The sequence below is a fragment of the Colossoma macropomum genome, unplaced genomic scaffold (assembly GCF_904425465.1).
Source record: "Colossoma macropomum unplaced genomic scaffold, Colossoma_macropomum, whole genome shotgun sequence".
Classification (NCBI taxonomy): Eukaryota; Metazoa; Chordata; class Actinopteri; order Characiformes; family Serrasalmidae; genus Colossoma; species Colossoma macropomum.
Window position 1 is genome coordinate 14,844,601 of NW_023494809.1, and position 27,051 is coordinate 14,871,651.

The following is a 27,051-nucleotide window of genomic DNA, read 5'->3' on the forward strand; positions in this document are numbered from 1 at the left end:
AAACAGAATGCAATGATTTGCAAATCTCATAGACCCATATTTTATTCACAATAGAACATAGAACATATATCAGATGCTGCAAGTGAGACATTTTACCATTTCATAAAAAAATATTAATTTATTTAGAACTTGATGGCAGCAACACATCTCAAAAAAGTTGGGACAGGGCCATGTCTACCATTGTGTAGCACCCCCTCTTCAACAGTCTGTAAATGTCTGGGAACTGAGAAAGCATATGCTGAAGTTTTGGGAGAGGAATGTTGTCCCATTGGTGCTTGATGTAGGATTCTAGCTGCTCAACAGTCCTGGGACTTTTTCATTTCATGATGCCAAATGTTTTCTACTGGTGAAAGGTCTGGACTGCAGGCAGGCCAGTTCAGCACCCGGACTCTTCTGCAAAGCCATGCTGTTGTGATGGATGCAGTATGTGGTTCAGCATTGTCTTGCTGAAATATGCAAGGTCTTCCCTGAAAGAGCCTGGATGGGAGCATATCTCTGCTGTCGGAAGAAAACCTCGTATTTCCACTTTTGTTGTTTTTCAGTCTTTGACATAATTTGAAAATACCTGTTACCCATTACATTGTGTGTTAATTTCATGATGAATGGACCAAAAGAAACGGCCCAAAATAACTTGGAAGAAATTCTGCTCCCATTGACTTACATTAAAAGTAAAGTAGGTTTTTTCCTTTTCCTGTAAAGTTACCATTTTGGAGATTTTGGAGGTTTTCTTCCGACAACAGCGATATGTTGTTCTAAAATACTGTTCAGCATTGATAGTGCCTTTCCAGATGTGTAAGCTGCCCATGCCATAGGCACTAATGCAATCCCATACCAACAGAGATGCAGGCTTTTGAACTGTACGCTGATAACAAGCTAGATGGTCCCTCTCCTCTTAAGTGTGCTGGACACGGCGTCTGTGGTTTCCAAAAAGAATTTCAAATTTTGATTAATCTGACCACAGAACAGTTTTCCATTTTGCCTCAATCCATTTTTAATGAGCTTGGGCCCAGAGAAGACGGCGGCGTTTCTGGATTGTGTTGACATATGGCTTCTGCTTTGCATGATACAGCTTTAACTTGCATTTGTGGATTACACGCCAAACTGTGTTCACAGACAACACTTTCTTAGATGCAGTTTTTCACAGATGAATCTTTGCTTCTGAGAGACACTGCCTCTCTAAAATGGTCTTTTTATACCCAGTCATGAGATTTAGTTGCAAATTGCTCCTACAGCTGTTTTTACTAGTGCCACTTACTTTTCCAGCATTTTGTTGCCCTGTCCCAACTTTTTTGAGATGCACTGCTGCCATCGAGTTCTCAACATCTGTGTTTTATGTTCCATTGTAAATAAAATATGAGTCTATGAGATTTGCAAATCATTGCAATCTGTTTTTATTTACATTTTACAACTTTTTCAACTTTTTTGGAATTGGGGTTGTACTTCAATTTTTTTGTGGATGGACAATATCTGAATCAATATTTTTCTCTCATGTGGCTAACAGTATTTTGAGATGGTACAACATCACCACTGAGACTTTTCTAGCAAGTTTTTCACAACCTGTCATGCACACACTTCAGCGCACCTGCTGCTAGAGTTCAACTCTGTGTCTGTAAATGAGCAGCGGTTTTATCAGCAGCATCACTGGAACCATGAGGATAGCCTGGAGAACTAGAAACACCTGCAGCGCTTTCTGGAAAACAGACACAGTTTTACTTATTAATAAATGAACAGCGTAACAATAAGTAGTGTATTATATGATTTATTAATGAATAATACTTTAATAAAAGTTTAGGCCTGTTACTGTTATTACAGAATCGTCTAATCATCTAATCAATTGTTTGTCATGATCGCAGTTATTTAAACTGACTGCAATCATCTCCCACAGTCAATAGATCTCATATTATGCTGCAACAAAAAAAATGTGAATTGGGTGTGTTGGGTTGAGGCAAACAAATGTACATAAAAGAAAGCAGTAAATGAGACATCACTGGACATATGAAAACGAAAAACAACTTCTAATTTGCTGCTTTAACATGTTTAGAGGGCAGCAATCAGTAATGTTTGTTTATTTAACTGCTTTAGCATGTATGCTAACAGAATGAATACTTATATTTTCACTCTTGCAAAGAATGTGTTGCTTTGCTTAACTCATATAATCCTGCATACACATAATCCTGTATAACTGTAGACAATTTTTGACAGCACAGTCAGCATTAGCTAATAAGTAAACCTAGCTAAGGTGGCTAATTAGCTAATATGGACCCTTTAGGCTTGAACTGTAATTAGGGATGTATCAATACTGATACTGGTATCAAGTATTAGGCCGATTCCCTGCTCATGTATTTGTGAGTACTCATACTCCTAAAAATTCACTGATACCAACATTCTGATACCCACCGATACTGTGTGACATAAGCTGAGCGTACACTGCTGCGCTAACGAACCAATTCAGTGAAGGTGGCTCTGTTCACACAGAGAATATAGATGGAGACATGGAGGCAGAAACAAGTCAACATTTGCTTCCAAAGTCTGTATAAGCCAAACTTTACTCTGTTTGACTGAGTGACGTGTTAATACAGTGATTTTTTGTAAAATAGGCTGTAGACAGACCGTACTGTCCTACCGTGTATATCACTGCCTGCTTTTAGCTTCAGTGCTCAGTGTTAGCAACGCTCCTCAGATTCTCTTTGCTCAGTACTTGGTGCGCAGCATGTTATTTTGAATGAAAAAGCTATTCTTGAAATTGTTCATAGACAGAGCCATCTTTCTGTAAGAGCTGTGTTTCGCATAGCATGTCAATCAGACAGAACCTGTTCACACAGTCTGAGCATATAAACCACAGGCTTTGTCTGTACATGATGGACTATTCGAATGTACAGTGTGACTCACCAAAAAACAAGATTTCTAAAATCTCACAGTGTATGTCTGGCTTTAGAGGATATTAACTCCACCAGCCAAACAAAAGATTCTGAGAAGACATAAAACTCCACAAGTGAGCTCCTTGCATGTGATTCCTGCTATCACTGTGCTACGGAGACTGTTGAAAGAGACAGACGAGGAGCAAAACTATAAATCGTACTTTACTTACAGCTGTACAGAAGCACTTTTCAGATAGATTTTAATGATTTTATTTTTAAGGTACATTGCACTCATTTACATTAATAACTACTTAATTCTAAGCAGGTTACTCAGTTTGGTATCGGCAACTACTATAAAATATGTACTCGTACTTGGTCTGAAAAAGTGGCAACGATGCATCCTTATATTTTATATTACCTAATTTATAAGTGGTCTAATAGTGTAATAATAATAATAGTAATAATAATAAGTGCTTTACTGGACATATAAATAAACTAACAGTGTAATAATAGTAATAATTAGTATATGATCTGATGTATAAACGAACTAATAGATTATACTTAGTATATAGTGTGAAGGGAGTAAAACCTGTACATTTATCATCGGTTTGGTAGCTGAAGAGCATCACATTAATGAAGATCAGGAGGATGCTGGGAGCTGTTTCTGACCGCAGCTTCACCAGTTTAACACAACATTATTCATAATAACTGAAATGAAAACATACAAGTAGTTCACCAAACTGAGGGCCATCCCAAAGAGCATATGACTGACCCCCAAAATCACAGACATCTTCATCTTATATGAACTCAGGAAGGAAAGCTTATTCGACGCTATATTCCACACCTAGAATCGAACAGAAATAATGAAGTTAAATAATGAAAGCAACATTGACATAAACAAGGCAAATTTGACCACAGTATCTCCATCTAGTGGACACACAGCAAAACAGCAACACACTATATGGGTCAAAGAGCTGCTTTCCTGTAACTGTGAACAACAGGATGAATTACAGTCAGCTGGTTTATTATTTATTGTCCAGTTTGGCTGTAAAGAAATCAGAATCTGAATCTGTCATTAAAATTCATGATCAGTGCATCACTAGCATCCAACTATTGAGAGCAAAAAGACAAAGAAAACTAACACAAACATATAAATGTGCTGAGGACAGAATATTGAACTACATTACACTACTGAATAATTCAATACAAAAGCAATATAACGTAGTTTCAATTATCAGGTGAGTTTGTGTTGTAGTGGAGTGTAAACTGACCGGGTCAATGCCGAACATGTACGGAGAGCCAGAGTAAACTCCAGGGACCTCAGGGTCCAGATGGAGATGACCAAAAGCATGCGGAGTTTTATTGCTGTAAAAAAGCACAAATTAATTAGACATAGATATAAAAGATAGACAGTACTCAACAACAGAGAACAGTTGGTTATGCAACAGGTCAATAAACTTTAGTTATTCTTTGCTATTTCTTTGTTGTTCATGAATGCTTTCATAAACAGTACAGACGGTGTTGGCGTGCTTTCAGGGACTTTCCTTTCTGCTGTTTTGCTGTATTCTGCGTATCAAGTTGTGTTGTCAGGTGCTATCAAACCTGTAGTGGCGAAGTTTCAGTTTCTTGATGTTACATATGAACAGAGATTATAAATCTTGTATCTAATGTTCATCATAGAAACCGTGAAATAGTTCCATAAGTTTCACTGTTGCTCTGCTTTGATGCATCCCTAATTATTTTTGGACCATTCAAAATTACGTTTAATAGCGCACTGAATATACAAATGTAAGTGGAGAAACTATTTACACAGCAGATAGTAAATATAGTACTATAGTACCATAGTATAGTAAATACAAACAATACAAACTTTACACCACTTTACATTCTTACCTTTAAAAATAGCTGAGAATTTTATTGGGTTCAAAAAATAAAAACACTTCATGAACATTATTTAAATGGATCAGAATTAATTGATCAAATTGTATCTATCTTCAAACGTATTTTTACAACCTATTTTTCTCTTTTCGCTCTCAGTGTATTAGATGTATGAGCATGTGTGTGTGTTTGTGCTGACCTCCAGGGTCTGCTGGGCTGGAACATGTGCTGGACACGCCACGATGTGCAACGAATACTAAAGGATTTGGAGAAACAGTCGTTATAGATCAGGCCAGTGTAAATGGAGAACAGGCCCTGTTCAGTCTCTGTCTGTGTTTGTAATGTGCTGTGAGTCCTTGTTGGTATAAATGCATGAGCTGTTTTACATGTTTACATCACAAGGAGCACAAACACAACTCAAACAAACGGATGAAGAGAGGAAAAAAGTAGAAAAATAGACATTTCAGTCAAATTTGATATATATGAATTTTTACTGTATTGTAGAGTGTTCAAGAAATGTTTTGGCATGTTAGTTTTGGGTTATGCATTCTCATGCATTTATTGCACTTGATTCATTTTTCTGTGGGCTCTTATTGTAGAGGGTGGAGCTAGGAACTGCCCCAGGGGTGTGTGTATATGTGTGTGTGAACAGAGAGAGTGAGAGACGTGAGCTGGTTAGAGAGCGAGCAGTTAGAGAAAAACTCTGCTTATGTACGGTGTGGCTGTGGCCAACAACAGCTGGAAAATAAAGCACCACGAGTTGTGTGAAAGCAGTGTCTTTCTTAATAGCGGTGAGTGCTACAGTATTACTCCAATAATATTTGATGAATAAAAATAAGTTTTATTTATCATTCATTTTATTTGTTGATCATTATTTACTAAAACTAAGGCTGGATCTCAAAAGGCTCCCTCCTCCCTGTGTAGTGCACTCTTAAGGTCAAGAAATAATGGATTCTACACTCAAATAGCACAATAAATGTCCAACAGGAGACTATTTATATTTAGCCATAAGATATGTATGACTATCTATTTAATATTTAGTTCACTATTAGGGTGTAGAAGCTATAGTTTCATGACCAATGCAGTGCACTATATAGGGAGTTGGTAAAATAACAGCTTTTTATGCTGTCCAATTTAATTGTGTGGTCCACTACACAGTACAGTGTAGCAGAGGAATATAATGTAGGACAGAATATAGTGCTGTGTAGTAGGGCGTGGTATTATAATAAAGTGTTGAATAATAGTTTAGTATAGCGGTAGGTCCATGAATATTTGGAGACTTTCAGCTTTAGTTTGAGGGTATTTACAGCCAAATCGAGAGTAGGACAATTATTACAGTAATATTTTGCTGAATTTTGTTGTGTATATATATATATATATATATATATACACATACACACACATACATACAAACATGTTGTGTATTTTCATATCTTTATCTTCATGTTGTTGTCTCCATTCCTTTTATATAGTACATTAGAAACAACCATGTATTTCTCTCTTTTTCGGCTCACTAGGAATCCCGGAATTCTCCCTAGAGTGGCAGTAACTCCCCATTGTGGACAACCTAGTTAAACATAAGTGAGTGAGTATGTAAGTGAGTATGTGAGTGAGTGAGTTACCAGACCACTAAACAAGATCCCACTGAAAGTTCCAGTAACATCTGACAAACTGTAGGAACTTGAGTTTGTTGAGCCGGTCCTTGATAGCACAGGCTTTCTTTGAGCAACCCTCCTAGACAACTTGTGGTTTATTAAATATATTCTTATTTATTTAAATAAGAATAATCAAAAAAGAGCAAATTTTGTTCTTAAGTTTCATTAAAATACCTCTCAGATCTGATCCACTAGTCAGAGGCATATTCACTAAGTGAACATGAATCAATTCAAACTGATTCTTCTACAGTTGCTTTCTAGCTAGAAACGCATCACTGTAGTAGGAAATACTTCACAGCTGCTTAATTAATATGATATAATGTTTAAAGTGAGCATATTTCTACTACATGGGTAACCGTATGAAGCCTTGGGCTGATATGTGTAGTAGATGGGGATTCTTTAAGAAACACAGAAGTTAAAGACAGAGCTTCAAAGAGAGCAGAGTGAGGAACAGTAAAGCAGTCCAGGAGCTGAACCAACAGCAGAATGAAATTAAACACAAAAAACAGCAAAGTATTTAAACTACATGGATTATTGATGAAAAGATAAACATGATGTGAAAGTACAAAAGGTGACCTTTTATTTCTAGATTTATTTCTAGCTTCATTTAAAAAACCTCTGCACATAATTCTCTCTGTTTACTCTGTTTAAGTCTTGAACCAGCACAGAAATAAAACCACACCTTGAAAGCTGCAGTTTGGAAGTACAAACGAAGCTTTATTAATAAAAATTCAGAAAACAGCAACAACAACAACAACAATAATAATAATAATAATAATAATAATAATGAATTAAGTGGAAATTCATAATATAAGCACAACCTCCTGCAGTCTTCAATGTAAATTTGAACTATTTGTATGAAGAGTAGTGAAAGCACTGAGTTTTCTGTTAAAATGTAAAAACATTTAGACATCATTCTGAAATTCAGATGCATTCATCCATTGTGCTAAAGCTGTAGCGGACTTAACTACAATCAATAAGCTGGCATGGCCTTGTTTTGTTTCGGAGCTGATGAGGTTTGTGTCAGAGCTGATGTTTGTTTCAGAGGTGAGGAGGTTTGTTTTTGTTTTAATTGATTGAGTGACTGGGCCTTGTTTGAGCAAATAAAATCTGCTTTTTGAACAAAGTTTCTTTTATTGGAGGAATCAAACAGTCATTAGGACGTCTATGTTGCTTTATGGATACAGATTCCAAAGGGTAAAACCAGCAGTGCACAGGAGTCCATAACGTATAAAAAATAATGTATAATAAAAAGAGTGCAGAGCAGTCAGAGGCTTCATGCCAGATGCTGCTGTGTGGGGGTCTGCGGTTTGACTCACTGCTGCCCTAATAAAAAAAGAGTCAGTGTAGTAAAATATCTTTTACTCACTGCTGTCTTCTGGATCATGTGTCATGGCTGTGTTTTTCACAGGCTGGTGAATGATAACGGAGTGAACTTGAATCCAGCTCCCTGGTAAAACTTGTTCTGAAATTCAATCCTGAAAAAGACACAACACAGATAATAGAATGGTCACTGTAACGTTATGTGCAGGGATAGTTTAACACACTGTTACAACTAAGACCCCCAAAGTAAACAACTGGAGAACTCATCTCTCTGCATGCACATATTTTTTATGCACAGATTCATGTACTACAGATATTATCTGTAGGTAAATCTCATCTGTCAATAAAATATGTTATAGTCTTTTCGCTAATCATATTTATTTTGATGAATACATTTTTATGGGTTTAGCTTGTGAAGCTTTAGTTCAAGCAACATAGATTTGTATTGCATTACATGTGTTTTAAATTCATTTATCAGACTTTTTAGTGACTGTTCTCCCCTCTCAGTAATTCATGATGTGAGTTACAAAATTAGCACTCCTGCAACTTTTTTTAAGTGAACTGTTCACAAACAGTAGGAGATTTGTAGCAGAGTAGGTTGCTTGTACAAAAAAATCAGTCTTGCTCCAATACTTATTATTCTTATTAAAATTATTAACTAAAAGCCAAATATGTTGTGCCCTGCTCTCTCCTACATGACATCCAGGAGATAATCTAATTTCCTTAATGAAATAAGGCAGTTTGTATGAATATCACTACACTAAAGAGGCACAGTTCATTTATTTTTACCAGTACAGGTGCAAAGCATGCAGGAATGCAGAAAGCCCCTCCATGACAAACAACACAAATGTCAGCAGAGCAAAACAGGAAAACACCAACGCCAGCAGCAATGAGCCAAAACCGGGAGGGCATCTCAGAGCCCCCCGCAGTAGCATCTGCCATAACACCTCCGACAACTCTGCACAAACACAAATACAGATGCATCTAGAACAGAAAGTTCTAAGGCAACTCTTCATAAAGATGCCAGAATGTAACTCCAGCACCATTTAAAGTGGAACATAAAATTCAAATAAGAAGCTGGAGAACAGGAAGCCAACTTCAGCTTTGTGCCTCAAACCATGTCGAGTTATACATAGTTCAAACTATGAGACTAATGTAGCAAACAAGTAACTTATGTACACCAATTCACATGGTGCTAACTGCATGGCTAAGCCATCACACAGTGGGGGACTCAGCTGTATGTGCAAGGTCGCAGGTAAGAGGCCGTGTTGGAGATGCAGCCCAGACAGTGCTCGATAGTGTGGATGGCCTGATATGCAAAAATATCACCCATGCTAAACTGAAGAAAAAAGGAATATTTTATTTTAAAGTAACTACACTGACTATTATACTAGATGATGATTTCACCGACATCTAAAAGGATACGAAAGGAAATGCAGTTTGAGGGGAAAAGCCGATCAAATGCTGAAATACCTGTCTGGTTTTCAGTAAGCTTTCATTAGAGTGTAATATATAATAAAATAGCATAAAACAGTGTAGTACAGAACAGCGTGGTGTAATTTTGTAGCATATTACAGCACAGTACAGCACAATATAGTGTAGCATAGTACAGCAGTGTAGTGGAGTGTACAGTATACTGCAGAGTGTGGTAAAATAACAGCTTTTTATCACTGCTGTCCAATTTAATTGTGTGGACCACCACACAGTACAGTGTAGCAGAGGAATATCATGTAGGACAATATAATACAGGGCTGTGTAGTACAGTGTGGTATTATAATAAAGTTTTGAGTAATAGTTTAGTATAGCATTAGGTCCATGAATATTTGGAGACTTTCAGCTTTAATATGAGGGTATTTACATCCAAATCGACATTAGGACAATTATTTCAGTAATACAATTACATAGCCCCTCAAATTTTTGTTCATATATGTATTTTTGTTTCTTTGCATGCTGTTGTCCCAGATGGTCTCCATTCCTTTTATATAGTGCATTAGAAACAAATTCGCATATATTCTTCCATTCTTTCTTACTCTCTAGGGAATTCTCCCTAGAGTGGCAGTAGCTCCCCATTGTGGACAACCTTGTTAAACGTGAGTGAGTGAGTATGTCAGTGAGTATGTGAGTGAGTGAGTTACAAGCCGGGTCCATAAGGTGCATCCAAAAAGCTCTATTTTGGACTCATCTGACCACTAAACAAAATCCCACTGAAAGTTCCAGTAACGTCTGACAAACTGTGGTGCTTGAGTGTCTCGAATTGGTCCTTGATAGCAGAGGCTTTCTTTGAGCAACCCTCCCAAACAGCTTGTGGTTTATGTAGGTGGTGTCTTATTGTAGTTTGAAGACATTCTGACTCCAGGACCAAACTAAAGTCTGCAATTTCCCAGCTTTTTGGAGATTCCTTGGCCACACTGAAAACATTTAGTGCGTTATGAAATGAAAAATACGACAAAGGAGACCCAGAACTGTTGAGCAGCTGAAATATTGTATCAAACAAGAATGGGAAAACATTTTACTTTCAAAACAGCAATTACAGCAATTGGTCTCATCAGTTCCCAAACGCTTACAGATTGTTGTTAAAAGAAAAGGTGATGAAACACAGTAGTAAACATGCCCCGTCACAACTTTTCTGGGACATGTTGTTGGCAAAAAACAATAAAATTTCTCAGTATTTCCGTTTAAAATATGGTTTAAATGATTTGCACATCACTGCATTCTATTTTTATTTACATTCTGCAAAGCGTCCCAACTTTTTTGGAAATGAGGTTGGATTTATTATTATGTGAAAAAATCATTATATAGTGAGATGAATACACTATGATTTTATTTTTGCACTAATGCGTGTGAAGTAGCTGCTCTGTTCACTTGGTTTTCAATGCTCTGTTTCTGCTTATACCAGTTTAAACCACAACTAGGTCACTGGGTAAGGCAGAACGTTCCTGTAATAGTTTAGTTTTTGATCAGGTAGAGTTTATTTTCAAAGCGTAAAACAGAAACAAAGGATTGTAACTAGATCAGGCTTATTTTAGTTGAGACCTGATCCATTAAAATATACCTGGCCATTCTTAACCTTAATACGTCTAATTGTAAGAAATAAGACATCAGACATTTTATGACATTACATTATCTATTATATGTGTTTATAGGACTTTTCTGTGGAAACCCTAAAATAAAGTATAGCAAAGAACAGTGTAGTATAGTGCACGTTGTACAGAATTCTGTTCCTGTTTGGGCTTCAGCTTAATCCAATGAATGTTTGACTTCTTAGCTCAACTGAATCCCTGAAAATAAGGGTTGAAGACATTGCAAAAATATTACCACGATACACAAGACATTTTCACAACATACGATATATATCACAATATTTAGCTTTTCTAAAATTTGGAAAAGACAAAATAGAACCCGAAGTGCCATATTTAAAAAAATATATAACAACAACACCAACAAAAATACTACTACTACTACTACTACTACTACTAATAATAATAATAATAATAAGCCTACTACAGTCATTTTTATTTAGTGTTTTACAAACTATGCTGCACTAAATCTAATTAAACAGGCTGTACTCACTTTGTAATAAAACATGGAGTTAATTAGTTTTCTTTAAGTACTGATGACTTTCACAATATGCTCAGAGAAGCGTATTGTGACATAATTTTTCACGACAGCAATAAAATATCATGACATTGCCTAAAATGTCATGAAAGGAGTCTGATTTCAGAATTTAACTCGGCACAAACCCAAATCCAACCTGATATCTTTAAAAACACGCTTAAGAACACAGAGATGCTAAAACATCCAGTATTTTGGGTTACATCTCACAGTTTCAGATTCTGAAAATTCATTCTTGTCATATAATGACTGATGATAGTGGCGCTAATTATTTCTTTTTAGGCTCTTCAAATCTTTAGGAAAAATACACACTGAGCAACTGAGCATTATGTATGTGAAGAAAGAAAGAAATAAATAAAGAAAGAAAGAAAGAAAGAAAAAGAAAGTAAGAAAGAGAAAGAAAGAAAGAAAGAAAGAAAGAAAGAAAGAAAGAAAGAAAGAAAGAAAAAGAAAACGGTTCTCTGGAAAACTCTAACTTCATAAACTCTCAAACTTTTTATGACTCTGCACTTAAGTTATCTTTCATAACTATGCAACATTATGCATTACTTTCATAACTGTTAATGAATAATTCATAGCTGTTACACAACAACAGGTCTTATCATCAAATGCCTGAATAATAAGGCGGCAGTTTAAGAGGCTAAAGCTCATTCTTTATTCAGTTTCGTGTCAGTTTATTCAAAAAGTCCGGAAGTGGCATGTTTTTTAAAGCAGGCGGGAAGCAGCTGTGATGCAGTTAAACTGGTTTGGTGTCATCCAGGTGGAACAACAAAATGTCTGGGAAAGATGTTTTTCACTGAGTTATGAAGAAACTGGCGTACCTCATTAGGCTGATTCCCCTTCTTATTAGGTGCGGCGGCCTGCAGGAAGTGGCAGAATACATTAAAACATGTTACACGCCTACTGGTAAAATCTGCCTCAACGGAATCTTCACATGATTTCCATTCATTAACACTATTCCTCAGAAGTGGCTGAACTGAAAAGGAGTGACTATGATGACTCACACACTGAAACAAACAGCTTTTGACCTACTTTATTTAAACAGAATCAACACATTACCGTCTTCCAGTTTAACTGCAACTGCAATTCCAAAAAAGTTGAAATGCTGTGTAAAATGTAAATAAATGTAAATAAAAACAGAATGCAATGATTTGCAAATCTCATAGACCCATATTTTATTCACAATAGAACATAGAACACATATCAGATGCTGCAAGTGAGACATTTTACCATTTCATAAAAAAATATTAATTTATTTAGAACTTGATGGCAGCAACACATCTCAAAAAAGTTGGGACAGGGCCATGTCTACCATTGTGTAGCACCCCCTCTTCAACAGTCTGTAAATGTCTGGGAACTGAGAAAGCATATGCTGAAGTTTTGGGAGAGGAATGTTGTCCCATTGGTGCTTGATGTAGGATTCTAGCTGCTCAACAGTCCTGGGTCTTTTTCATTTCATGATGCCAAATGTTTTCTACTGGTGAAAGGTCTGGACTGCAGGCAGGCCAGTTCAGCACCCGGACTCTTCTTCTGTGAAGCCATACTGTTGTGATGGATGCAGTATGTGGTTCAGCATTGTCTTGCTGAAATATGCAAGGTCTTCCCTGAAAGAGCCTGGATGGGAGCATATCTCTGCTGTCGGAAGAAAACCTCGTATTTCCACTTTTGTTGTTTTTCAGTCTTTGACATAATTTGAAAATACCTGTTACCCATTACATTGTGTGTTAATTTCATGATGAATGGACCAAAAGAAACGGCCCAAAATAACTTTGCTCCCACTGACTTACATTAAAAGTAAAGTAGATATTTTCCTTTTCCTGTAAAGTTACCATTTTGGAGATTTTGGAGGTTTTCTTCCGACAACAGCGATATGTTGTTCTAAAATACTGTTCAGCATTGATAGTGCCTTTCCAGATGTGTAAGCTGCCCATGCCATAGGCACTAATGCAGGCTTTTGAACTGTACGCTGATAACAAGCTGAATGGTCCCTCTCCTCTTAAGTGTGCTGGACACGGCGTCTGTAGTTTCCAAAAAGAATTTCAAATTTTGATTAATCTGACCACAGAACAGTTTTCTATTTTGCCTCAGTCCATTTTAAATGAGCTTTGGCCCAGAGAAGACGGCAGCGTTTCTGGATTGTGTTGACATATGGCTTCTTCTTTGCATGATACAGCTTTAACTTGCATTTGTGGATTACACGCCAAACTGTGTTCACAGACAACACTTTCTGGAAGTGTTCCTGAGCCCATGCAGTCACTTCCAGTACAGAATCATGTCTGTTTATAATGCAGTGCCGCGTGAGGGCCCGAATATCACAAGCATCCAATATTGTCTGTCGGCCTTGTCCCTTGTGTGCAGGGATTTCTCCAGATTCTCTGAATCACTGTAGATGTAGATGGAATATCCAAAGTCTTCACAATTTTATGTTGAGGAACATTTTTCTGAAATTGTTCCATAATTTTTAGATGCAGTTTTTCACAGATTGGTGAACCTCTGCCCATCTTTGCTTCTGAGAGACTCTCTAAAATGGTCTTTTTATACCCAGTCATGAGATTTAGTTGCAAATTGCTTCTCCAGCTGTTTTTATTAGTGCCACTTACTTTTCCAGCATTTTGTTGCCCTGTCCTAAATTTTTTGAGATACACTGCTGCCATCAAGTTCTAAATGAGTTAATGTTTTTTCATGAAATGGTTAAATGTCTCACTTTTAACATCTGATATGTGTTCTATGTTCCATTGTAAATAAAAAATGAGTCTATGAGACTGGGGCAGTCGTGGGCTGGAGGTTAGGGAACCAGCCTTGTGACCGGAAGGTCGCCGGTTCGATCCCCCCAGCTGACAGTACGTGACTGAAGTGCCCTTGAGCAAGGCACCTAACCCCCAACTGCTCCCTGGGTGCTGTGGATAGGGCTGCCCATCGCCCCCCAGTGTGCGTGTGTTCACTAGTGTGTATGTGGTGTTTGACTGCACGGATGGGTTAAATGTGGAAGTCTAATTCCGATGTGTTCAGACACAGTTGACTAAAAGGTTCATTTCATTTGTAAATCATTGCATTCTGTTTTTATTTACATTTATTTACATTTAGCGTTTCAACATTTTTGGAATTGGGGTTGTACTTCAATTTTTTTGTGGATGGACAATATCTGAATCAATATTTTTCTCTCATGTGGCTAACAGTATTTTGAGATGGTACAACATCACCACTGAGACTTTTCTAGCAAGTTTTTCACAACCTGTCATGCACACACTTCAGCGCACCTGCTGCTGGAGTTCAACTCTGTGTCTGTAAATGAGCAGCGGTTTTATCAGCAGCATCACTGGAACCATGAGGATAGCCTGGAGAACTAGAAACATCTGGAGCGCTTTCTGGAAAACAGACACAGTTTTACTTATTAATAAATTAATAGTGTAACAATAAGTAGTGTATTATATGATTTATTAATGAATAATACTTTAATAAAAGTTTATTATTTGATTTATAACTTAACTAGGAGTTAGGCCTGTTACAGTTATTACAGAATCGTCTAATCATCTAATCAATTGTTTGTCATGATCGCAGTTATTTAAACTGACTGCAATCATCTCCCACAGTCAATAGATCTCATATTATGCTGCAACAAAAAAAATGTGAATTGGGTGTGTTGGGTTGAGGCAAACAAATGTACATAAAAGAAAGCAGTAAATGAGACATCACTGGACATATGAAAACGAAAAACAACTTCTAATTTGCTGCTTTAACATGTTTAGAGGGCAGCCATCAGTAATGTTTGTTTATTTAACTGCTTTAGCATGTATGCTAACAGAATGAATACTTATATTTTCACTCTTGCAAAGAATGTGTTGCTTTGCTTAACTCATATAATCCTGCATACACATAATCCTGTATAACTGTAGACAATTTTTGACAGCACAGTCAGCATTAGCTAATAAGTAAACCTAGCTAAGGTGGCTAATTAGCTAATATGGACCCTTTAGGCTTGAACTGTAATTAGGGATGTATCAATACTGATACTGGTATCAAGTATTAGGCCGATTCCCTGCTCATGTATTTGTGAGTACTCATACTCCTAAAAATTCACTGATACCAACATTCTGATACCCACCGATACGGTGTGACATAAGCTGAGCGTACACTGCTGCGCTAATGAACCAATTCAGTGAAGGTGGCTCTGTTCACACAGAGAATATAGATGGAGACATGGAGGCAGAAACAAGTCAACATTTGCTTCCAAAGTCTGTATAAGCCAAACTTTACTCTGTTTGACTGAGTGACGTGTTAATACAGTGATTTTTTGTAAAATAGGCTGTAGACAGACCGTACTGTCCTACCGTGTATATCACTGCCTGCTTTTAGCTTCAGTGCTCAGTGTTAGCAACGCTCCTCAGATTCTCTTTGCTCAGTACTTGGTGCGCAGCATGTTATTTTGAATGAAAAAGCTATACTTGAAATTGTTCATAGACAGAGCCATCTTTCTGTAAGAGCTGTGTTTCGCATAGCATGTCAATCAGACAGAACCTGTTCACACAGTCTGAGCATATAAACCACAGGCTTTGTTTGTACATGATGGACTATTCGAATGTACAGTGTGGCTCACCAAAAAACAAGATTTCTAAAATCGCACAGGTTACTCAGTTTGGTATCGGCGACTACTATAAAATATGTACTCGTACTTGGTCTGAAAAAATGGTAACGATGCATCCTTAGTTTTAATAGTTGCAAACAATGAACAAGAAAAAACAAATAAATTGTTAATCATAACTATTCAAATGACAATTTAGCATCAGCTAAAATTTCATAATCGTGACAGCCCTATTAATGGTAACAATAATCCACATATTACCTAATTTATAAGTGAACTAATAGTGTAATAATAATAATAATGATAATAAGTGCTTTACTGGAACTAACAGTGTAATAATAATAATAATAATAATAAGTGCTTTACTGGACATGTAAATAAACTAACAGTGTAATAATAATTAGTATATGATCTGATGTATAAATGAACTAATAGTTTATACTTAGTGTATAGTATGAAGGGAGTAAAACCTGTCCGTTGTATAGGAATTTATCATCGGTTTGGTAGCTGAAGAGCATCATATTAATGAAGATCAGGAGGATGCTGGGAGCTGTTTCTGCCCGCAGCCGGACAGTCCATTTAAAGAGGATGAGGAAGAGCAGGTATCCGAAAAGAGAAAGCATGAAGACCAGCTCTGGGACAAACCGCAGCAGGACATTCTGGACATTTCTGAAATGCCTTTAAAAGAAACAAAGTAACAGTGAATTACTTTAAAAATCTCTCAATTGTAAAACTTCACCAGTTTAACACAACATTATTCATAATAACTGAAATGAAAACATACAAGTAGTTCACCAAACTGAGGGCCATCCCAAAGAGCATATGACTGACCCCCAAAATCACAGACATCTTCATCTTATATGAATTCAGGAAGGAAAGCTTATTCGACGCTATATTCCACACCTGTAAATGAAAATAAAAATACACTGGTAAAACAGAAATAATGAAGTTATATGGAACAAGGCAAATTTGACTGGAGTATCTCCATCTAGTGGGCACACAGCAAAACAGCAACACAGCAAGTGGTCCAGCTCTATGTGGGTCAAAAAGCTGCTTTCCTGTAACTGTGTACAACAGGGTGAACGATTGCTCTAAACACACAGTCATCTGGTTTATTATTTATTGTTTTTATTTTGCCAGATCTGTGTTGCAGGTTTAGAAGGTATTTAAGAGCAGGAAAGAGCAACCGTGCTGTATTTGAAAGCTACTGCTACACCTGAATCTGAACCGAAACATCACAGCTTTACATGGAGCTCTTTATTATAATCATGTTATTTAAATTGGCAAATCATTGACCATTTAAGAATTCACAATATCACTTTGGCTCATTAAAGAGTTAATATTGTTAATTATTGTGACAGGACTAAAGTTGTGAAAATGTGTTAGTGTGCTACATGTGTTCATTTACCCCACACAGTGACAGCTTAATAAAAAAAAAAAGTCCAGTTTGGCTGTAAAGAAATCAGAATCAAACATATAAATGTGCTGAGGACAGAATATTGAACTACAACATTACACTACTGAATAATTCAATACAAAAGCAATATAACGTAGTTTTATTTATCAGGTGAGTTTGTGTTGTAGTGGAGTGTAAACTGACCGGGTCAATGCCGAACATGTACGGAGAGCCAGAGTAAACTCCAGGGACCTCAGGGTCCAGATGGAGATGACCAAAAGCATGCAGAGTTTTATTGCTGTAAAAAAGCACAAATTAATTAGACGTAGATATAAAAGATAGACAGTACTCAACAACAGAGAACAGTTGGTTATCCAGGTCAATAAACTCCATTATTTTTAGTTATTCTTTGTTATTTCTTTGTAGTTTATGAATGCTTTCATAAACAGTACAGATGGTGTTGCCGTGCTCACAGGGACATTCCTTTCTGCTTCTGTTGTTTTGCTGTATTCTGCGTATCAAGTTGTGTTGTCAGGTGCTATCAAACCTGTAGTGGAGAAGTTCTTCAGTGTCTTAATGTTATGTATGAACAGAGATTATAAATCTTGTATCTAATGTTCATCATAGAAACCGTGAAATAGTTCCATATGGCCAAAATATTCACTGTTGCTCTGCTTCGATGCATCCCTAATTATTTTTGGACCATTCAAAATTATGTTTAATAGTGCACTGAATACACAAATGTAAGTGGAGAAACTATTTACACAGTAGATAATAGTAAATATAAACAATACAAACTTTACACCACTTTTCATTCATATCTTTAAAAATAGCTGAGAATGTTATTGGGTTCAAAAAAATAAAAACACACTTTATGAATATTATTTAAATGGATTGATCAAATTGTATCTTCAAATGTGTTTTTACAGCCTATTTTTCTCTTTTTGCTCTCAGTGTATTAGTTGTATGAGCATGTGTGTGTGTTTGTGCTGACCTCCAGGGTCCACTGGGCTGGAACATGTGCCGGACACTCCACGACGAGCGACAAATGCGGAAAGATTTGGAGAAACAGTCGTTATAGATCAGGCCAGTGTAAATGGAGAACAGGCCCATCAGCAGGATGATGAAGCGTCCACCAACCAGAACATCCACAAACTGGAGGAAAATAAAAAGTTTTACTGCAGAATCAGAGCCCAAAGCTGTAAAAAAACAACACCAGTAAACACTCGCACCAGCAGAACAGATCATAAATGCACAGTTCCATTTACTCAGTTCCAAGTCTCTCAGAAAAGGTTTGATAGATTTGTGCTTTCCTGAGTATTTTCAAATGCTAACTTTTAATTGACCTTCTTTTTCCTCAGTTTTATTTTTGTCATTAACGTTTAGTTCCTAATGCACTTTTTGGTGTTAATTTCATTCAGCTCTTGAACTGCTTTACTGTTACTTACAACTCTAACTTTGAGCTTTAGCATTTTATTTTAGACCACAGTGATGCAATAGAAGAGTCTGACAAACTTTAGTTGCTATGCTAATAGACGCTAGATGAACTAAGGAGTTCCTGAAAATGAAAACAGACCATTTGATTTTTGTTGACCCTGAGGTTAAAGTGTTCACTGTCACCACCCAGTGGACAAAACCTGCATTGGGAAACTTTAAGTTTGAGATGATGTTTACTGCAAGTGATGAATGATAAATAATAATGGGCTGTTTTTTATACCCTACAATAATCTTCTGAACACCTTCTGTACCTCACTCTTCCACCGGCTCAGCTGCTCCTGCTGCTTTATCACCCAAATTGCCAGCAGTGTCAGAATAAGCCCATGTCCACAATCTCCAAACATCACCGCAAACAGGAAGGGGAAGGTTATTATGGTGTAGGGCGCTGAAACATAATACACATTAAGAATTTTAACCATCTGAATCAATCATAGGCCAAGTTCACACCTGGTACTAACATTTGTCTCAAGTGACTGGATTGTCTGAAAATAAGTGGATCAGATTAGTCTCCAGTGACCACTTACGATCTGATTTGGTATATGGAGGAAGGACACCACCCACATTTACAGTATCAGTCTCTGTCTGTGTTTGTAATGTGCTGTGAGTCCTTGTTGGTATAAATGCATGAGCTGTTTTACATGTTTACATCACAAGGAGCACAAACACAACTCAAACAAACGGATGAGGAGAGGAAAAAGTAGAAATAGGCATTTCAGTCAAATTTGATATATATGAATTTTTACTGTATTGTAGAGTGTTCAAGAAATGTTTTGGCATGTTAGTTTTGGGTTATGCATTCTCATGCATTTATTGCACTTGATTCATTTTTCTGTGGGCTCTTTTGTAGAGGGTGGAGCTAGGAACTGCCCCAGGGGTGTGTGTATATGTGTGTGTGAACAGAGAGAGTGAGAGACGTGAGCTGGTTAGAGAGCGAGCAGTTAGAGAAAAACTCTGCTTATGTACGGTGTGGCTGTGGCCAACAACAGCTGGAAAATAAAGCACCACGAGTTGTGTGAAAGCAGTGTCTTTCTTAATAGCGGTGAGTGCTACAGTATTACTCCAATAATATTTGATGAATAAAAATAAGTTTTATTTATCATTCATTTTATTTGTTGTTGATTATTTACTAAAACTAAGGCTGGATCTTAAAAGGCTCCCTCCTCCCTGTGTAGTGCACTCTTAAGGTCAAGAAATAATGGATTCTACACCCAAATAGCACAATAAATGTCCAACAGAAGACTATTTATATTTAGCCATAAGCTGTATGACTATCTAACTAACATTTAGTTCACTATTTGGGTGCAGAAGCTATAGTTTCATGACCAATGCAGTGCACTATATAGGGAGTAGAAAGCAGTTTGAGATTCAGCATAAGAGACCAGCGTCAGCTGCAGAACCAGGATAAACATCGGTGTCACATTTTCCAACTGGAAGCCCTCATGAAGAACAGAGTACTTCAGAGTGATGCAAAAGTTGCTTATTTTCTGCTGGAAAGGTAGGACTTATTTGTTGTCAGGCATTTTTGACGTGACTAAAAATTTACACCATTTATTTTTTTTAAAGTAATATGCGTCAACAGTATTTTGGTGCTAGCATACAAGCTACAAATATGCCTGCTACATACCGAGTGAACACATTCAATCTAAAAAAAATCTAAAAAGATTTGGCAGCACTTAGCATTCATGTAATGCTTGGTCTTAATTAGGAGGAGTAAATAATTCACTAAGTCGTGTTGCCATCAATCTCACACTTTCTCAGTAACATCAACTTTAACTGCAAATGACAGCAAAGACAGAGAGTGACTTACATTTGAAGTCAGAAATATCTCTACCAGTTAAACCATAACCATAAACTGCTTATGACAACAGCCATGTCAGTTACTGACTACACAGAATCTCAAAACAAGCCTTATAGTTACCAGTAATTTACCTCTGACAACTTTTGAACAACGCTGATAACGCAGCCGCTGACTTTCGTTCTACTAATAATTGAGGAGAGGGCGACTGCCCCTCCACAACACCAGGGGCAGTATAAACCCTCCCTATCACTCACGCCGATAGGTGTCAGTATACAGTTCCAAGTCCACTGCCATAGTGGTTGTTTCATATAAGGCAAATGTATTGCTCCTTTCAGATCAGGTCAGAGCCAGTTTATGAGGAGCCTGGCCACTTCCTATTTTCCTCTTATATCCAAAACAGGACTGTAAAATGCTAAAAATGAAAAGTTAAAATAGTTTATAATAACTTGAATATTGCATTTCTTTTAATTTTAGAAAGTAGAAATATGTATTTCACTAAAAAAGCAAAGAAGACATACCTGTATATGTCCTTTTTTCTACAGCAAAGGATTTGGGCAACAGGACACTAGCATTACGTTTTACAACAAACTCCTACAGCTCGAACTCAAAAGCTCTCAAAAATATTACAGAGGTGTTAAAATGTTTTATGCCGTTCTTTGTTCAGGAAATTCATGTATTATTTCATTTTTAAAATGTTTAAGCATTTATAAACTATGATTTTGTTTAAATGCGGCATCTTAACCCATTCATCTTTGACTCGCTCGGGAGCGTCCTCTAGCGTTTCAGAAACCCAGAAGACATTACAGTAAAGTGGTAATCTTTTTATCAGGGAGTAAGTCATAATATTAAGTTGAGTCTGTAAAATTAACATTAAAAACACAACGCTATACTACTACGCTATAGAAATGATATGCACATGCTCAGTAGGACCACTCGATGGGTAGGACAAATTGTTAGAACCGGTCACCCTAGATGTGTGTTAATGCCAGGTGTGAACAGGGCCATAAATGAATTATTACAGATTCTTCCAATGAAAAAATATAAAAAATAAACCTGGATTGATCTCACGGTAGTTGCTGACTCCATAAGCATCAACTATGGTCTGGAATCCTTTAGTAAACTCATTGGTCCTGTTGAAGGTTGGGGGAATTTGCTGGGTTTGGATCCGATTCAGGACCGGACTAACAGTGGAACCGCTTTGCTCCTACACACACACACACACACACACACACACACACACACAGGGTTTCCAAAGTTTTTGTTTAGGAGGGTCTAAGTGCAATATTTGTCCAAAAACAATACATAAATAAATATACAGAAGGTTTTGTTACACTAATAATTTATTACTAAATGTTTCAAAAATAGGATTTGAATAAGATATCTATAATATAAACATATTATTAAAGTAACTTTTTGGCAGGTTACAATGAAACATCCTCAGAGGCCAACTTCTTGCAGCCCTGCTCTACAGGTAATCTGTCATAAATGTAAATAATAAGAGAGTGATGTAAGATATATAGAGTATTAGACTATATATAATCAGTTGTACTCACTGAGCCCTTGATCAGAGCGTTCTGGACAGAGTTTAAATCTGAAACTGGACACCAGATCTCCGCGACTATCAGCTTCTGGGTGATATCTATGTTACACAGGTTGAGTGTGTAATAGATGGCTTTCATTTTCTTCACTTTAGTGACCCACTGGTGAATACTGGCAGCTGTTTTGGTTAAAACTGTGACTTTAAATTCCTCTGTTCTCCTCAGAACCTGCAGAGCCACAGCAGAAAAAAAAATCACAATCAGTTATACTCATTTACAGCTGCTTATCTGGAACAATACATTGTAAACTGCTGCTTTATCCATTTGCTTCTGTGATGATATATTATCTGTGGTGGACCAAGGGCAAATAAAAATTGCAGCAGATAAGTGGGTTATGAAGGCATCATATACTATGTTGCCAAAAGTATGTGGACATCCAAGCATTTAATCCAAGTATGTTCCAAAATCAAGGGTATTAATAAAGAGTTTATCCCCCTTTGCTGGAGTAACAGCCTCTAATGTTGTGGGAAAGTTTTACCCTAGATATTGGAACATTGGTGTGAGGATTTTATTGCATTCAACCTCAAGAGCATTAGGGAGGTCGGGTAGTGATGTTGGGCATGTTATGAAATTCTAACCTACTCATTTGAGCTCGATATTGAACTGTTATATCTGTTACCTAGCAACAGATGATACACACACAACACAGCTGAAACGTGAAAATGTAATCAAAATAACATAAAAATAAGTTCATTAGCTAGACAACTTACTTAAATTCAAAACTAAAGTGTGATAAACTAGAGGTTTGAAGCAATGATAACAATCATGTGAGTGCGCCCCCCCGGCAGTTTGACAATGTGGGCCTGCTCTGTGCTAACGTTATTCTTCTAATAAACAGCCACATGTTCAACTCTCCTCCTTATTTACCGCCATAGGTGTAATATTTTGTTTGGCCAATTTTCATTAGCATTAAAAGGTACAGGTAACGAGAGGGAATGGAGAAGAATGACTGTGATTGTTTTAACCACAGAGTCAATATTAAACATCACTCTTATAAGTAAAACCACTGTTTTCCAATATGAACAAATGTAACACCATTATGCTTGTTATTGTTAATGTTACTGAGCCTGTTGTGATGCCCATAACAGTTTTCTAAAAACACTAACACTGGGCCTCATTCACCAACCGTTTTTACAAGACATTTCTTCCTAAAACCCACTTATGCACAAAGATTCTGACATGCACCAATGATTTCTTATTTGGTATTAGTTCTTAGGTAAAAACTGAATCTGCGCACACTCAAGAGCACAAAGGTGCGAACAATTCTGTGGTTTGAGAATACATCATGAATCTGACATGGACTTTTTCTTAGGACCTTCTTCAAGAACAAATTTAAGAAAAAACTTAGGAGAATATTGGTGAATGAGGCCCATTATTTTCAGTAAAATAACAAATGGTTCAATAAGAAGGTTGAAACAGAAGTTAAGACACTGTTGGGCTTTATTTTAAAGTTAGAACAGCATTTAGGAACTTTTGTTTAGTTAGGATGTTTCTGTAATACTATTTTCTTATCTGGAGTTTGGATAAGATATAAACCTAGGAACTCAATCTGGTAACGGTCCTTTCCTCTATTAACAATATCATATCTAACATCTGGTCACACAAATAATCTGCATTTATACTATACATCACCCTTGCAGATGAAATTCCCCACCACACATCATGCAGATGAAAGCATGTGGTGGGGAATTTGATAAATTTGATGGAAAAACTCTGCTAGCCTCACTAAGGAGGGTGGTGGAAAAGCTGGAAGTGTGAAAATGATCATTAAAATAATATATATGCAAAGGCTGTGATCAGTATTAAATCATCAATAAATGTGTGTAAATTGTTTTACCATTCGCAGGTCTTCGATTCGAGCGTGTACGTTCAGCCTCATCTCCTCTCGTGCGTGGAGGGTGTTGGGACATGGGTACAGATTAGCACGAAAACTATAAAGGGACAAATATAACACACTTTTATGTATTCATACAAATGGAACACGTGCAGAAATAGAACAGACAGTATGTACAAATGAAGGATTTAACTGGAACTGATTTCCTGGAACAGCAGCCGTGATGTAAAGCAACATCAACTGAACATTATGATGTATTCACAAACTATTCAGCACCATTTCTGATATTTATTTTACTCACCCGTTGCAGATTTTTTTTATTTTTCCCTGCACTTGATCTCCTTGGACAAAAATAACAAACGCATCTTTCTTCATCCTTCTGTCCTGTAAAAGCAAAACATTTCTGAAGAGATTTCAGTTGAAAGGACCTGAATATATTTTCACTGAAACATTGTGACAGTAACACTTGTGCTGCCTGTGTGAAAGGTGTTCTATGAACAAGGTGTATTATTATTATTATTATTATTATTATTATTATCATTATTGAACCCTTGATGTAATACTTGCTGGTGTAAAGTGAATGGACGTATTATTCATTAGTTTTTATCCAACCACGATGTTCACATGCTCTTTATTAAACTATATAAATAAACACAGGCCTTTATACTGACTGTGATGCAGAGAAATGTGCATTGCTGAAAGAGCAGAACGATGTCAGATTCTCAGATTAGAAAAGTGCAAAGTATATCATAGGTTGAGTTACAGAGAGATTCTCTTTGACCTCCGTCTGCTGCTCAGTATCCTGAATTTCTGCATGACGCAGAATAAAGTTTTCATGAAAAAGACGCCATAGGACTTTCTCAAAGGCAGGAAATCGATCCTGCTTAATGACTCCAGCGATAAACCTGAGAGTGAGCAACAGAGGAGAGAGACAGAAGCAAGAAGAAAAAAGAAGAAAACAAGGAAAAAGAAAAAGAGAAAAAAATCAGAGAAAACTGTTTGTTCAGGCCTTAAATTAAACTTAATTTACAGCATATTGCAGACACTCTTATGCAGACAGACAGTGTACTGATGTTTCAGAGGGAATCAAATGCAGAGTCAAGAGTTTTTTTCCCAAGGAAGGCAAAAACACTAGCATTACTGACTAAGCAGGGATTTAAACCTCAAGCTCCAGCATACAAGACTGTAACATTACCCACTATGGTGTGTAATTCAGCTGTAATTTTACTTAAAGGGCCCAAATTATGGAAAACCAAAACCGTTTTAAGCAGAAGCTGTTTTGAATTTACTGTTTATAACACAGTGCACCAATCAGATTAGTTTTCATTTACATATATCAATCTGAAAGGCACAGTAACAAAAACAGCCTGATAAATTCTAAAGGATTTTATTATATAAAATTTATATATATATATGTGTGTGTGTGTGTGTGTGTGTGTGTGTGTGTGTGTGTATACATTGTGTTTCATTGGTGGAATTTTCAGAGCTGTGGTAATGTTGTATCTGTGACCTAGCTCTGTTGCTGGCTAAGACTGAGGCCATATAAAACACAGCTAGTATACACGTCAATAAAGAGGGCACAAGCACAAAAGGGCAGGGGCTCAAGCACCCTCCCATCCCCCCAGGTCTATTGGTACACGTGCTTGTATCTGTTCATGATTTATGGGCCCAAAAGCCTGCAGCTCTTCTCATATTGACAGTGCTTCTGTGGCCAGTCAATATGTGTGGGACAATGGGGTTGAGAGAGAGTTGGTTTACGCGAGTTTCTGTGGTCCATTGGTGCTGATGCTGCTGTTCCTGCGGCTGAGGGTACGGGATGAAGCTGCTATAGAGACAGAATCTTCAGATGGAAGCTCAGAACAGGACAACTGGGACTCCGCCTAAAGTTACACCAGTAAACACACACACACTGAATAAGACTGTGCTTTCTGCTGTACTGCGCCATTAACACTGCAACAATCAGGCCTGGCTGTAGTCTTCTGGGGGCCTTAAGCAGGAGTTTTCCCCATCTTGCTAGCTGAGATACTGTAAAATTAGAGGCTTACTAAAACAATGACTACCACAAACTGTCTGAATACGGCTAATTTGTTGACCGCTGATGAACAGATGCTCATTTGGGGTTCTAATAAGTTACAGCTTGAACAGATTTTCTCAGGGTTCTTGATCCAGGGATCTGTCTCATGACTCAGTATTTCTTTCTTACTCAGCTAACTTTAAGATAAGTTGGATCTAACCCTGGTGGCAGTGGCGACATTGTTGCTTGTTCATCTTGCTTTCTACAAATTTAGGCAGTGTGATTTCTTTTTCCTTGTTTGGTGACTCCTTCTCATGTTTCACACAATTGGTTATCATAAGTCACGCTTTCATGTGCACATACACAAGGATTGATCTAAATCTGGATTAAGAGAGAAAGTCATTAACCACTGCTGTGAAATGAGTTAACTATAGCTGTATTTGTTTTTTTAATTGGCTGGTTGAACTGTAACATAATGGGAATCAGCTAGACAGTGTAACGGTAAAAGTTAACCCTACTATTATCTTTGGGGTCAATTTGACCCTATTCAGTGTTTCACAGCTTAAAAAAATGAGATTTTTTTAATATATATTTAATGATTTTTTGTAATTTAATGGGGACAACTGGGTGAGCATAAACATAACATGATGATATGTTTTCAACATACTACACCTTTTGTTTACATTGGCATTCTTTGGGGTTAATTTGAGCCCAGTCTGATTTAAAAAAAAATATCAACATTTTATACATGTTTGATTTGGTTCTTCTAGGTGATATGATAACATGAAATTTTATAATCTTCATAAAAACTTCCCACTGTTGTAGGGCCTTAAACACTTCACCCACATGAACTCACTTTAAAACTCTACATATTCTGTTGAGAAATACAAGCACATCAAAGGGGAATTTCACAGATTTTTCAAACTATAATTCAATGGTTGGAGGTAAAAAAAAGTCATTCAGAATGGTTTGGTGTGAATATGTTCATTGTAGTGACTCAGATTTCCTC

General features: G+C 36.9%; 1 protein-coding gene across 1 annotated transcript in view; it reads right to left on the reverse strand.

The window, feature by feature from the left end:
- Positions 1–27,051, reverse strand: part of si:ch73-173p19.2 (V-type proton ATPase 116 kDa subunit a1) — a 40,066-nt gene that overhangs the window by 7,391 nt on the left and 5,624 nt on the right. The window contains 18 exon segments of the mRNA XM_036557922.1: positions 4,130–4,223; positions 7,801–7,869; positions 8,504–8,672; positions 8,739–8,748; positions 8,946–9,104; positions 12,148–12,186; positions 14,584–14,691; positions 16,376–16,583; positions 16,690–16,808; positions 17,506–17,599; positions 18,296–18,456; positions 19,050–19,183; positions 21,650–21,800; positions 22,150–22,362; positions 24,032–24,125; positions 24,330–24,412; positions 24,792–24,933; positions 25,787–25,908. Of these exon segments, the coding sequence (XP_036413815.1) occupies positions 4,130–4,223; positions 7,801–7,869; positions 8,504–8,672; positions 8,739–8,748; positions 8,946–9,104; positions 12,148–12,186; positions 14,584–14,691; positions 16,376–16,583; positions 16,690–16,808; positions 17,506–17,599; positions 18,296–18,456; positions 19,050–19,183; positions 21,650–21,800; positions 22,150–22,362; positions 24,032–24,125; positions 24,330–24,412; positions 24,792–24,933; positions 25,787–25,908 (2,169 nt within the window).